The sequence below is a fragment of the Oncorhynchus nerka genome, linkage group LG26 (genome assembly GCF_034236695.1).
Source record: "Oncorhynchus nerka isolate Pitt River linkage group LG26, Oner_Uvic_2.0, whole genome shotgun sequence".
Taxonomy (NCBI): Eukaryota; Metazoa; Chordata; class Actinopteri; order Salmoniformes; family Salmonidae; genus Oncorhynchus; species Oncorhynchus nerka.
The window spans coordinates 6,217,155-6,232,424 of record NC_088421.1 but is presented as its reverse complement, the minus strand read 5'-3'; the positions used below and the strand labels follow the sequence as shown (position 1 = coordinate 6,232,424).

At 42.0% G+C, this 15,270-nt stretch overlaps 1 protein-coding gene across 1 annotated transcript in view; it reads right to left on the bottom strand.

Moving 5' to 3' along the window:
* LOC115110128 (corticotropin-releasing factor receptor 1-like) overlaps positions 1–15,270 on the bottom strand; it is a 164,916-nt gene that overhangs the window by 120,919 nt on the left and 28,727 nt on the right. The window contains exon 2 of the mRNA XM_029635516.2: positions 6,068–6,155. Within this exon, the coding sequence (XP_029491376.1) occupies positions 6,068–6,155 (88 nt within the window). The remainder of the gene's footprint in view (positions 1–6,067; positions 6,156–15,270) is intronic.

Here is a 15,270-nt window from a genome sequence, read left to right as displayed (position 1 = left end):
ACCAAACGAACCGTGACACTATACAACTAGCGCTGACAGGCAACTAAACATAGACAAGATCCCACAACACAGAATGAGGAAAATGGCTACCTAAATATGATCCCCAATCAGAGACAACGATAAGCAGCTGTCTCTGATTGGGAACCATATCAGGCCAACACAGACATACAAAAACTAGAGTAGCCACCGTAGTCACACCCTGACCTAACCAAAATATATAGAAAAATAGAGATATATAAGGTCAGGGCGTGACAATTGCATTCGTTGAAAATGGATTCCATCCAATTAGCAGGCTTATTCAAGGGAGACAACATCAATACTGCAGCTTCATCAGCGTTTTTTTAAACCTTTATTTAACTAGGCAAATACTGGGCTGTATTGTATGCAAACATTTTTTTTAAATTATATTATTTTATACTAATACAATTGTACAAGATTTTGTTTAACAAGTAATACACGTTTTGTATATCCCAAAAGCACAAATCAAAATCGACAAAGAAGTGGTTAATTGGCAACAACATTTAGCAATGGCCATCTCAGTCTCAGAACGTCAAACCCAATAAAAACTGGTGGTTTGAATTTCAGAAGGAAGTCCCAAAGCGCAGACGAGGGATACCAAGGATCTAGAAGGATTTTTGCATGGAGAAGGATTGTGTATGGGGGAATGGTCTAAGCTCCCTCCCAATGTGTTCTCCAACTTATACAACAGCTCAGTGCAGTTATCTTCGCAAGTTGAGGTATTGAACATTTTTGAAAACATTTTTTTTTAAATATATATTACTTGTTAAACCAAATCTCTTTCTCTGAGCAATTGTATTAGTATAAAATATACATTGTATGTTCCAAAAAATATAACTTAGTATTTGAATTATTTATTTTATACAGTAATTTTTGCTCATCTTTTCAAGGGTGTCAATAATTTTGGAACCCCACTCTATTTGCATAGTTTATTTGCAAAGCTCTAGTCTCGTCAGAGATGGGCAGTATTTCTGTTACATGTACTGTGTGAAATATGTATTTTAATTTCTTCTGAGTATTTTGCATTTTGTATTACACTGGGCTGAACTACACTCAATGTATTTTCGAACAAGATATTTCGAAAGCTGTAATTTGTATTTTCAAAATATTTCTCTATACCATTTTTTTTATACTCTGTTCACATTTTTGTTGTCCTCTTTCACCCTACATTGGTATCAAAAGTCTGATGGCGCTACTGTGTGATGAGAGTTTCTACTAAATGAATGGTGCATTTGGAAAGTATTCAGACCCCTTTCCTTTTTCAACATTTTGTTACATTACAGCCTTATTCTGAAATGGATTCAATTACTTTTTCTATCATCCATCTACACACAATACCCCATAATGACAAAGCGAAAACAGATTTTTAGAAATTTTTGCTTTGCTATGAGACTTGAAATTGAGCTCAGGTGCATCCTGTGTGATTTGGACAAGCACACATCTGTCTATGTAAGGTCCCACAGTAGACAGTGCATGTCTGAGCAAAAACCAAGCCATGAAAGTCAAAGGAATTGCACATAGAGCTCCGAGACAGGATTGCGTCGAGGCACAGATCTGGGGAATGTAACAAAACATTTCTGCAGCATTGTAGATCCCCAAAAGACAGTGGCCTCCATCATTCTCAAATGGAAGAAGTTTGGAACACCCAAGACTCTTCCTAGAGCTGGCCATCTGGCCAAAATAAGCATTAGGAGGAGAGGCCTTGGTCAGGGAGGTGAGCAAGAACCCGATGGTTCAAGAACCCCACTAAACTAGGCCAATGACAGTTCCCAGTGTGCTCTGCAGTTGTTCATTTTCATATATACCTTTACATTTTGGTCATTTAGCAGACAATCTTCTCCAGAGTAACAGTGCATTCAACTTAGGTAGATGAACAACAACATATCCAGTCATAGTAAGTAAGACGTTTCTGTAACGTTACTGAGAATGTTGTTGCTTTTCAGGTGGCTACTTGCAAATGTATTTTTGCATTCTAAAAAAGAAAATACATGTATGTTAACTAAATACAATACTTTGCAGAAATATGTTTTATTTGATTTTGATACATTGGTCTTTGGGGTATTTTTGAAGTAGTATATTGTCATTGTAGTTTGTCATTCATGCCCATCCCTATGTTGTGTTTTCACCTTTCATGTGGAAGTTGAAAAGACAAGGAAGAAATAGCTCTGAAAAATTGTGTGATGGGCAGGGAAGACTATGTTCCCGTTCGTTGTGTGTCATCTCAGGACTTTTGCGTTGTTTATTTCCCAAGAGTGCTCTAGGAGAAGGTGGTGACCTCATGACATGAGAATGACAGTTGAAGAAAGAAACTGTTACATTTTGTTCTGTGTAAACTCTATATCCAACCATATTTCTGACCTTTTCCTCTGAAAGAGACACAAAATAACCTATCCTCTGTGGTGGCTGACAATTTCATGTGAAAATGTATGATGAAGGGTTGAGAAAATATATTTGTCATCCTTTCTCAGTAACCATCTTTGAACAGACTGGGTAAAAGGGAAACAAAGAAATGACCCCAGAAAATCCCATTGAATCCCATTTTAAACACTATCATGGTGAGTGGGAGTTATGGATAATTTCATCTTTGACATGTCTAGATAATGTGCTTGACATGATATCCTCGATGCTCTGACGTTAAAGCTCTTCACTTTTCATGGGCCTCTGTATAGCCAACTGTATAGTCGTGGCCAAAAGTTTTGAGAATGACACAAATATTCATTTTCACAAAGTCTGTTACCTCAGTTTGTATGATGGCAATTTGCATATACTCCAGAATGTTATGAAGAGTGATCAGATAAATTGCAATTAATTGCAAAGTCCCTCTTTGCCATGCAAATGAACTGAATCCCCCAAAAACATTTCCACTGCATTTCGGCCCTTCCACAAAATGACCAGCTGACATCATGTCAGGGATTCTCTCGTTAACACATGTGTAAGTGTTGACGAAGACAAGGCTGGAGATCACTCTGTCATGCTGATTGAGTTTGAATAACATACTGGAAACTTCAAAAGGAGGGTGGTGCTTGGAATCATTGTTTTTCCTCTGTCATCCATGGTTACCTGCAAGGAAACACGTGCCGCCATCATTGCTTAGCTCAAAAAGGGATTCACAGGCAAGGATATTGCTGCCAGTAAGATTACCCCTAAATTAACCATTTATCGGATCATCAAGAACTTCAAGGAGAGTGGTTCAGTTGTTGTAAAGAAGGCTTCAGGGCGCCCAAGAAAGTCCAGCAAGTGCCAGGACCCTCTCCTAAAGTTGATTCAGCTGCAGGATCGGGGCACCACCAGTACAGAGCTTGCTCAGGAATGGCAGCAGGCAGGTGTGAGTGCATCTGCATGCACAGTGAGGCGAAGACTTTTGGAGGATGGCTTGGTGTCAAGAAGGGCAGCAAAGAAGCCACTTCTCTCCAGAAAAAAAACATCAGGGGCAGACTGATATTCTACAAAAGGAACAGGAATTGGACTGCTGACGACTGGGGTAAAGTCATTTTCTCTGATGAATCCCCTTTCCGATTGTTTGGGGCATCCGGAAAAAAGCTTGTCCGGAGAAGACAAGGTGAGCGCTACCATCAGTCCTGTCTCATGCCAACAGTAAAGCATCCTGAGACCATTCACGTGTGGGGTTGCTTCTCAGCCAAGGGAGTGTGCTCACATTTATGCCTAAGAATACAGTCATGAATAAAGAATGGTACCAACACATCCTCCGAGAGCAACTTCTCCCAACCATCCAGGAACAGTTTGGTGACAAACAATGCCTTTTCCAGCGTGATGGAGCACCTTGCCATAAGGCAAAGGTGATAACTAAGTGGCTCGGGGAACAAAACATTGATATTTTGGGTCCATGGCCAGGAAACTCCCCAGACCTTAGTCCCATTGAGAACTTGTGGTCAATCCTCAAGAGGCGGGTGGACAACCAATAACCCACAAATTCTGACAAAGTCCAAGCATTCATTATGCAAGAATGGACAACCATCAGTCAGAATGTGGCCCAGAAGTGAATTGACAGCATGCCAGGGCGGATTGCAGAGGTCTTGAAAAAGTAGGGTCAACACTGCAAATATTGACTCTTTGCATCTTCTTCATGTAATTGTCAATAAAAGCCTTTGACACTTATGAAATGCTTGTAATTATACTTCAATATTCCATAGTAACATCTGACAAAAATATCTGAAGACACTGAAGCAGCGGACTTTGTGAAAATTAAAATTTTGTCATTCTCAAAACTTTGGCCACGACTGTACACCTGTCTGAAGGTTTGTGCTACAGGTCAAATTATCGTTGCATTACAGGCCAAATGAGCCTTGCATCTTGTCAGTCAAACCCTCATAAGAAGCTATAAAGACGGGTCTATGAAGTGTGCTCTGTAACATGATATCTATTCCACATGCAGTCTCTGATAACTCAGAGACAATCCATCTTCATAGATCTTATCGGATCTGAGCTCCACCAAATCACGTCCTCAAACACATTGTGTTCACACATACAGCACAGAGCAACTGCTCCACGTAATGTTTTGATTGGCCTTTGAAGTGAAAGTGGAGGGTGATGGGTGCGAGGTGTGGGGGTGGGAAGGCTAATCCTTATGGAAAAGAGACTGCAATCATCACAGACTACTCCTAGATTGATACTGAGGGTAACTAAGGTGCAACTCTAAGTCCCATCACCATCGTAGACGATTAGACAGATTTGATAAACTGCTCATGCAATAAGATCCCACAGCCTACGGAAATCTCCTGCCCACACCATTGTCATGTAGTCAAGCAAAACACCAGTCTCAACATCAACAGTGAAGAGACGACTCCGGGATGCTGGCCTTCAAGGCAGAGTTTCAAAGAAAAAGCCATATCTCAGACTGGCCAATAAAAATAAAAGATTAAAATGTGCAAAAGAACAGACACTGGACAGAGGAACTCTGCCTCGGAAGGCCAGCATCCCGGAGTCGCCTCTTCACTGTTGACATTGAGACTGGTGTTTTGCGGGTACTATTTAATGAAGAGTCCAGCTGAGGACTTGTGAGGCGTTTGTTTCTCATACTAGACACTCTGACTTGTTTACATAAGACAACATGTCGCCAATGTTATGTTGAAAGAACACTTGGCCCCTAAGCATATTGAGTTGCAACTTGCTGATGTGTTTGATAGTAATCACTCGAGTCTGCCACTGTTTTGGGCAAAATTACAAATGGAGACCCTGCTCCCCTTCTCCTACCCCCATCCCTCCTCTGAGGTTTCCTACAAATGACAATATTCAATATTGAAAAATTCAAAACACATTTGCGAGCATCTTGTGTCCCACCGCAATCTACTTTGTAACATGATTCCCTATGAAAGACTACCAGACAGACACATACTGTGCTCGGGTAATAGGTTGTCTTAATGAGCTGCAGGACATCAGTAGTGAGCGTAGTAGCAGCTGACTCGATACTGCAGTGCACCTTGAGAAATACTGCACCAGACACCTTAGCTAGATGTCAAATTGAAAGACCAAGACCTCCTCGGCAAAAACGTTGATGTTAATGGCAGACTTCATGATTTATCTGAATTAATTCGGACTATTTTGAAGGAAAATGGTTGCTACCATGACTCAATAGGGACAAACAACAATAACTGCCAGGGTACGATATAGTGAACGTAACACACCCACACCGAACCATACCTCCAAGACCCACACCTTATTTTTCTTAATGAGCAGCAGATAAACAGATGCAAAATTATTGCTTTCAGCCCTCCATTTAAAAAAAAAAAACGTTTTGAAAGCTTTGTGTTATTATAGGTGATTGGGACTACAAAGTGCACATGGACTTCTACTGGGAACACATTCTTGCTCAGTTGCCTTGCTGTTGGCCACTGATGCTGTGGACTGACCAATATGACCAATATGACTGTTGTTGCCTATGTACAGTATTCCACCAGTGCCTATTCAGTGAAGGGGAAACTCAGAATGATTCAACTTCCGATTTAACATGATAGACCATTAAAAATGTTCCGACACCATATTCCCCGCCCACATAGAAAACCGTCCTTAGACGATTGGAGGAGGGCCTCACCAGTGAGATTGGTGGACAGCAGGAGCAGTGTATCACAGGTCAGGTCAGCCGTTGTCACGGAGATCACCACTGCCCAGATGGTCAACACCTGAAAAGGAAAAGAGAAATAAATAAAGAGAAAACAAGTCTAGTCAGTCTGTTTCTGGAACTGGGGTAAAACACATTTATCTAAAAGACAGATGACATAAGTTTAGTACTGATGTGAACTTCACTGTCGACTTGAGACGAGGGAAACATAGGCGGAGACTATGTCTAGTGTCTAGCATTAGTCAGCCTACCTCCCACACGAAAAGGCAGAAAATATCCCCAAGTTCCCAATAGTGCATTTCTATGCTGTTCACTGAATAAAAAAATTATGCTAATGTATCAAATTCATTGACTATCAGACATACTCCTAGTCTCAGCATCGTAAAATACTGCATTCATTTTACATGTTGGTTTTATGCACATATTTTACATTTGTGGCATGAATTGTTCGTTATTTATATACATTACTTCACTATAGGGTTCCGTGATGTACAGTATAACGAACAACCTGCAGAGTTAAAACCTTCAGGACTTTCCATTGAACCTGAAGCACAAACATTCATGTCAATTATGCATGCATATTGCACTAGCTTGTCATGTAGGCTGTAAATAATATATTCACATGCACCCTTTCCCTTCTGAGTACCCTGGCCCTCACGAGTGGTGCAGTGGTCTACGGCACTGCATCTCAGTGCTAGAGGCATCACTACAGACCCTGGTTCGATTCCAGGTTCTATCACAACCGGCTGTGATTGGGAACCACATAGGGCGGCGCACAATTGGCTCAGCATTAAATAAAGATTCAATCAAAATGTACAGACCTAGAGAAACATATGCAGTAGATACATAAATATCCCTATAGGCCAGGAATCATCAACTAGATTCAGCCGCAGGCCAATTTGTTCTTGAGCGAACGTTCAGGATGCCGGAAGATGATCACACATCATTTGTAAGACTGCAAATTGTACGCAAGATGCCCAAACGTATATAATAGTTGACAAAAAATTTTTTTTTCATAAACTCAAACCGCCCATTCTTTCCGTGGTCGGTCTCACGTGAAGAGCCTCTAGCGCCATAGGCGCTAGAGGCCCTTCGTCGAGGAAAAAGGTATTTCAATGCCCACACAGGGAAGAGGAGAAGAGGCGGTGGCCTGCTCCCCTCCTCCTACCCCCATCCCTCCTCTGAGGTTTCCTACAAATGACACTAAATTGATTTGTGACCTACATTTTGTAATATGTTGAAATTGGAATGCAATAATCCATGAAGAGAGGAAGCAAGAATATAAAATAAAAAACACACACAGGGGCCTGGTCTGCCGTAGAGCCAGTACACTCAAAATAGCCTTGACTGCTTGAGAACATTAATGGGGTTTTATGTAACCTCATCTGCTTGCTTGTTTGCTTTGCTTGTGTCCTTGTTGATGAAATGAGAATTCAGAATTCAGAGCGTGTCACAAGGAGCTGCGCTTGAAACATTACTTATTTACATTTACATTTACGTCATTTAGCAGACGCTCTTATCCAGAGCGACTTACAAATTGGTGCGTTCACCTTAAGACATCCAGTGGAACAGCCACTTTACAATAGTGCATCTAAATCTTTTAAGGGGGGTGAGAAGGATTACTTTATCCTATCCTAGGTATTCCTGAAAGAGGTGGGGTTTCAGGTGTCTCCGGAAGGTGGTGATTGACTCCGCTGTCCTGGCGTCGTGAGGGAGTTTGTTCCACCATTGGGGGGCCAGAGCAGCGAACAGTTTTGACTGGGCTGAGCGGGAACTGTACTTCCTCAGTGGTAGGGAGGCGAGCAGGCCAGAGGTGGATGAACGCAGTGCCCTTGTTTGGGTGTAGGGCCTGATCAGAGCCTGGAGGTACTGAGGTGCCGTTCCCCTCACAGCTCCGTAGGCAAGCACCATGGACTTGTAGCGGATGCGAGCTTCAACTGGAAGCCAGTGGAGAGAGCGGAGGAGCGGGGTGACGTGAGAGAACTTGGGAAGGTTGAACACCAGACGGGCTGCGGCGTTCTGGATGAGTTGTAGGGGTTTAATGGCACAGGCAGGGAGCCCAGCCAACAGCGAGTTGCAGTAATCCAGACGGGAGATGACAAGTGCCTGGATTAGGACCTGCGCTGCTTCCTGTGTGAGGCAGGGTCGTACTCTGCGGATGTTGTAGAGCATGAACCTACAAGAACGGGCCACCGCCTTGATGTTAGTTGAGAACGACAGGGTGTTGTCCAGGATCACGCCAAGGTTCTTAGCGCTCTGGGAGGAGGACACAACTTATCCTCTCAGGGAGCTCTACTTATATGCTCTGTCTTTTAACGGTGATTCATTATCACAACAAAATGGTGCTCTGTGTCAGTAGCATGTTCTGGCATAACCTTCAGCTTAAAAACAGGATGAGCAAGACGTGGAAATGTAGTTCCACTGAATGCATTCTTCCGTAGTAATAAACTGGCAGAATATTTGATCATTCAATCTTTACAAAAACGGTGTCAGCCTTGATAATGCAATCACACGTTCATTAAAGTACTTCTTGACTGACATTCACATAATTACCATGTTTGGCAAAATCTTAGCCGTGGTTCTACAGTAATGCACTCTAATGCCGCATAATGACCACACATCATCACTGCAGCTGGCCAATACACTACGACATTAATTCATTTCATTCACTCAACTAATTCAGACACTGCCATGTGGTGTGAAGCTGATGCACAGCAGGTATCTTTCACACATGAGGAATATCTTACCAAGCATAACACTTCTGTGCTAAGTAATTCCACATTTATAATCCATTTGAATAAGTACATGGTTGGTAAAAACAAAGAAAATGAAGGGTGACAGAATGGTGGGGACTTTGTAGTCTTTGTTGTCCCTAAATCCCAAGTCATTGTAGTATCTATATATTCCTAGTCCCTAGAGAGAGAGAGGTAAATCTGGGTTGGCAAGGAGATACTGTATATCCAGGGGTCATGGGCAGGTTGGTATGGAGACATATCCAGGGGTCATTGACTCATTATGCCCATGTAGTATTCTATACAACTTAATCCTTCTCCTAAGCAAAGTGGATAGGAGTGAGTTTGTTTGAGTGTGTGCGTGTGTTTAAAAATGTATATTTTTAAAGTGAAGTTGGCAGTTTAAATGTGAAATACTTATCAGCTGGCTTATGATTAAAAGGTAATAATAAAATCTGCACATCTCAATTTGGGTGGACTTAAATGGGAAGTCTCCACTCTTAATATCAAAAGCCTGAGGAAAGAACCTGTCCCATGGGGGATTTTTGCTAAATCAGAAACATATCTGTGAATCACTCTCAAACCATAATTTGAAATAATGTCTGAGCTAATGAATCCCAATCCACAAGGAGCAAAGAAGCTTATGTCACTCACAAACTGCACCTCTAGCAAGTAGATCTCAAGGCACATATCATGCACTCATGCGAGCACGAACAAGGGGTTAGAATAGGTGCAGGGAACAGAACTGAAAGCCGGAACAGAACGTGATCCAAGGAACAGAAACGGAAACGGGAACGAATGTGATCCATACTGTTCTGGAATAGAACTGTTATTTTAAAAGCATAGGAACATTCCAGGCATTTATTCAGGCATTTTTCTAGTACCACATAAAAACTCAACAAAGCGCCTATGCAAAGCCCTCACTCTGTCACCCAGATATCTATTCCAATGTCTTCCTCCAAGCTGAAAATCTTTGCCAGTGTTTGTGTGTGTTCAGGCTACCTGCCCCTCCCCCTCCGAAGTACAGGCTACTGTACTGACGTTACAAGCATGATTCAGGAAATATATTTTAAACTAGTTATCACGTTTCATGTTGGATTCATTAACTACAAAAAGATAAGACTTGTTTTTAATTCTGGTGCCACTCTGCACACACAAGCTTGTTAGCTAGCTCAAAGGACATTCAAAGTTCCTCTATGGAAGCCGCTCCTGCTAGGTATAATTCTGTGGTTCTAATTCAGAGAATCCATGTCATAACAAGATGTCCAGTGCTTCAAGCCTCCTTCTCAACCTTCTCTCGCTCTCTTCCCACCCACAACATTTCAGACACATCTTGCGCCATAGGCTACACTCATCTGTCCATCATGCATGTAAACAACTAGCTTGCCTGCTCTGTCCGCACTGATTGGCAAAGTCATTTAATGGGCTAAATGTAAAAAACTGTGGATTTCTCAAGTTAAGAAAGGAATGATATAAACCTGTGCTTTTGTTGTTGTTGCTAGAACCGGTTAAGAACTTTATTTTGCTGGTCGGAACAGTGGAACAGGACAGAAATAATTTTGGTTCCAAACTCTGGCACGAACGCACAACCCCCCCCCCACCCCACTCAACACACACTCACACACTCCCCCAACAAACATCTGAGTTACACATAGCCCAGAGTGAGTGCTTCTGTGCAGAGTGGAGAGGAAGGAAAACACAGGAAGCCAGCCTTCTGCCCTCAGTCAGTTATTCAAAAGAGCAGAACAGAGGAGTAGGCATGGGGGAGTTTAACTCATAACCTAAAGGTGGTTTGTCCAGCAGAGACATATGTGGTCACCTCTGACTTCTTGTGATTCGCACTGTCTGCACACTATGGGAAAATGGAGCCTATATGCCAACCATGGGTAAAGATATCACAAAAGGAACTGTCACACACTACATGCTGAGAAGTTTTTTTTTTATGTAGCTACCGAGTTGAGAACATTATGTGTTTCTTAAATATGCATACATTTCTTAAAGTTTGGTGAGAGTGTGGTTGTCTTATGGTTATTTTGCATATAACCTTTCCACAACTTTCTGGTAATGGTGCAGGATAGACGCTTGGCTTTCTCAACATTCTCAGCATTTAAGTAACTTGACAAAAAAATGTTTTTCTTGGTATTTCATTTCTTTAAACAGAACGTTCCTAAAAGTTCAAACATGGTTACATTTCATTTCAATGTTGGTAATGTTTAAGGAATGTAAAACCATGAACGTTCTCAAATAGTTCAGAGAATGTTAAGAACCAATGTTCTACTATAGGAATGTCAGTACTTCAGCATAATGTTTCCTTCAGGTTTCCTCATGGTTCTATGGAAAGTAAAGTTTTCAAATTGCTCCGAGAACGTTAAGAAAACAACAACATAAAAACGACAAGAGAACGCTCAAAGAATGTTCTTTAAAAAAAGAAGTACATTCCGTTCTTAGCATCAACAAAACTCTCTCTATCCTTTATCTTGATAAGTGTGTTCAGATGTATTGGTCTTAATGAGTGCTTGCTTCCTTTTAAATGGGGTCTGTTTCAATAGACTAAAATGAAGAGCTTTGTATGCGTAAAAAAACATGGCGTGCTAGCTCCATCCTGGTGGCGCAGTGGACTAATTCAATATATAGGTATAGAGAATAGAATATTATAGTTTTGAATCTCACTGATGCCTAGTCACAATAAAAAAATCCAAAATGTCCAAATAACCTATAATTTCCTTTCTAAGAGCGTTAATAAAACCTCCCATAAAAATGTCCAAGGAACCAGAGTAAAACATTCTCAGAACCTCCCTGCAACCTAAAAAGAAACGTTTCCAGAACAGGCTAAATGTAATTTTGTTTCACTGTTTTTTTTTACTGTTATTTTTTACATTTATTTACTTATCTTTTGTTAACCTAATACCTATTTTTTACTTAAAAATTGCACTGTTGGTTAGAGCCTTAAGTAAGCATTTCTCTGTAAGGTCTACACCTGTTGTATTCGACGCACATGACAAATAACATTTGATTTGACTTTGTTCACTTCTGTTCTCAGAACATTTTAAAAACGTTAAGTTTTAACCGGTCAGGAAACATTCTGTATGGCTCCGTTCCCACAACTTCCAAGGAACCAAATGTGCTAGCAGGGATAGCTTTCTCACAGGCTTTGGAAAGTCTGCTTGAGATACCATTGCTTGTATTTGTCTCCCTCGTGAAGGACTGTTTTACTGAGTGTACCAATTTTACTCCTTGATCAACCGTAAGGCAAACTTGGGTTTGAACTGACCCTGACTAAGTTACAGTACTGTTGCACATCCTCATTTAGGAAAGTTTTATTGGAGTGTTCTATTAGCCACAATCACAGGGTGTGCCCTGTCCCTTCCTGTCCCGTCCTGTCCTGCCCTGTCCCGTCCTGCCCTCTCCCGTCCTGTCCCGTCCTATCCTGCCGTGTCCTGCCCTGTCCTGCCCTCTCCTGTCCTGTCCCGTCCTGCCCTGCCCTGTCCTGCCCTGCCCTGCCCTGCCCTGCCCTGCCCTGCCCTGCCCTCTCCTGTCCTGTCCCGTCCTGCCCTCTCCCGTCCTGTCCCGTCCTGTCCTGCCCTGTCCTGCCCTGTCCTGTCCTGCCCTCTTTGACTTTTCTGAAGATTTCTTATTGCAAATGGGGTGAAACAAGTGAGGGTCTGTTCAAGTTTGAAAATACTTTGCGTGAATACTGAATACTGTGGTTTAATTGCCAGAACATCTAACAGAGACAGAGTCAAATCAACTTAGACAAAGCGATAAAAAATAGAACTAGAACAATAGAATACATTTTTAGGCGCAATTGTATTGGCAGCAGAGCAGTGTTCATTTTATGAGCAAATCCCCCGACAGTTTAGCCTAAAATTGTAAACAATGAACAATACATGGTAATTCAAACAGGCCACCATAGCCCTGCTCCCAATCCGCAGTTGCCAAAAGGGTTGCAACTAAATCTAATTCTGACTGTCCATAGTCAGTGCATGTGATAAACTATTCTTCCTGGTTCCACTTTAAACAAACTACAACTTTTGTCTAAATGAAGCCTTTATAAACCCGGAATAACACATTCATGCCTCAGAAAACATTCATTATCAATAATCTTCAAAAATGAAAATGTATGTGTCAAAATGCAATTGCTAAAATGAAAGGGGTCAACAGGGAAATTGCTCCTGATCTTCCATCGAGTTCCTTTTGACTGTGAATGAAAGTGGATTGTATTGGTGCCGGGAGGACTACCTGACTATCTGTCTAATGGAGTTCACCAGATAGCACTGGCCCAACTGGCTTTACAACTGATACACTGGCTGGCAGCAGGCCTTCAATCAAGGCAGAGTGACTGCCACAATGTTGTTTTTCATTCTTTCCATTCTTGTTTTCCATTCTTGGGCAGAAAGGGGTAGAATCGATCACAGCCAGTATTGTATCTTCATTTGTATATAACGGAGGATTTGAGCTCCGGCTTCCTTTAGAGCTCAGGGCATGGCACTCATAACCATTCAGCAATGCACCTGTGTGGTGAGTGAAGCTAGGTTCGTGCCCAGGTCACAGCCTATTAATCAGCCTATCAGGACATGAAAGAACACCCGGAGAGGCAATTTTCACTCCTTTATCCACCACCGATCCCCTTAAAGTGTCTGACATCACTTTGTGGCTTTATCAAAACTTTTCAAGGTCCCACACAATACAGGTTTCTACAAATATACTACTTGACCACACACTATAGTGAGTGAATAGAGATACAGGTTTTGAAAAAAAATAAAGTGATTCAGTCTTCGCAGAGTATCAAAACCCTAAGCTGCCTGAACGACCGCTGGGGTAGAGAAGTCGAGTGCCTGAACTCCCTCCCTCTCTCCACTGTGCTGCACCACGGAAACCCACGACTCTCTCCCAGGCTTCTCAGCATGATTCCTGGCTCTCCTACTTCCCGGAAACGTTTGATGGTAAATCCGGAAAACAATGTGACAACGCTGGAAGACAACTGCATTTTGAACCATGTTTGGACACTGGTTTCAGGGGAGAGATTCTTGGACTAAGTCGAGACAAATCATATGAGTTTATCCCAACTACCTTGGTGTGTGATTCACATAGGTCCTCCTTATATACTAACAAGGCATTAACATGTGGTATTGACATTGCGCTACATAAAATGGCATTGGCATTACACCACCATGATGCATCTAATGTTTATACTATCCAACGTTTCAGACAGGGTTCTACATGCCTTGCCAGAAGCCTTTCCATGCGAGTTGAATGGCACCTCATAAAATCCTCTTCAATTAGATAATGCGTGTGTGTGTGTGTATTGGAGAGAGTTACTGTGTGTGTGTGTGTGTGTATGTCTGTGTGTGTGCCCATGTATGTGTGTGTCTGTTTCTGCGTGTGTCTGTGGTCACTGACTAAACCACACACAGAGTGTTGTCTGAGTACACCAGTTTTAGCAGCAGCAGCCATCTGTAAAATTGATAATCCACGTCTAACAATAGGTACCAGGCACCAACAACATGTAATATATATGCTGGGCTCTTACAAATGGCAATGCTGTCCTTACACTCTCCATTCTCATCCCCATCCACCACTATTGGCCCAACTCCATCTTGGAGAGGCTGCGTAACAAGAGGCTTGACAGGCACACAGATACAGACATGGAGCCAGGGGCTGGAGCATGCAGTAGGAATGGGTTCACCGCAGCTGACTACAGTCAACAAAACAACCATCAGAGTTATGATACGTTTGGCAGGTTGGTTCTGAGAACAAATAGAATTGGATGATACAAATAGAGTGGAGATGATCCCTGCTTTGGAACGACTGATATCCAGGGATTGTTGTTCTTCCACTAACCCCTGTGCCCCCAAACACGAGACAGCATCACCCCCTGTCATGATCCCCTTAACCCTCAGGTTCGAGGAAGGCTGAAATTATTCTGAGAAATAACTATTTTTCTTGTGGAATGTAAGAGGTTGGTTGGTTTCAACAAACCCCTCCCCCCAGAGGCAAGAGTCAGCTCCGTGTGTGCCTGTGAGGGCCAAAATGCTACAGAGGCCAAGAGAAAGCGGAGTAGATGTTGGAGAGATATTCATGTATTAGCATTGTATAAGCACTCTAAACCACTAAATGTATATTATGTGTTGTAAAGTGTCTTAGGAACTCTAGGGGCAGTATTGTCATTTTTGGAGAAAAAAACGTTCTCGTTTTAAACAGGATATTTTGTCAGGAAAAGATGCTAGAATATGCATATAATTGAAAACACTCTAACGTTTCCAAAACTGTAAAGATATTGTCTGTGAGTATAACAGAACTGATGTTGCAAGCGAAAGCCTGAGAAAAATCCAATCCGGAAGTGCCCCAGGTTTTGAAAGCGCTGCGTTCCAATGACTCCCTATATTCAGCTGTGAATGTACCATCAACGAGCTTACGCTTTCTACGTATTCCCCAAGGTGTCTA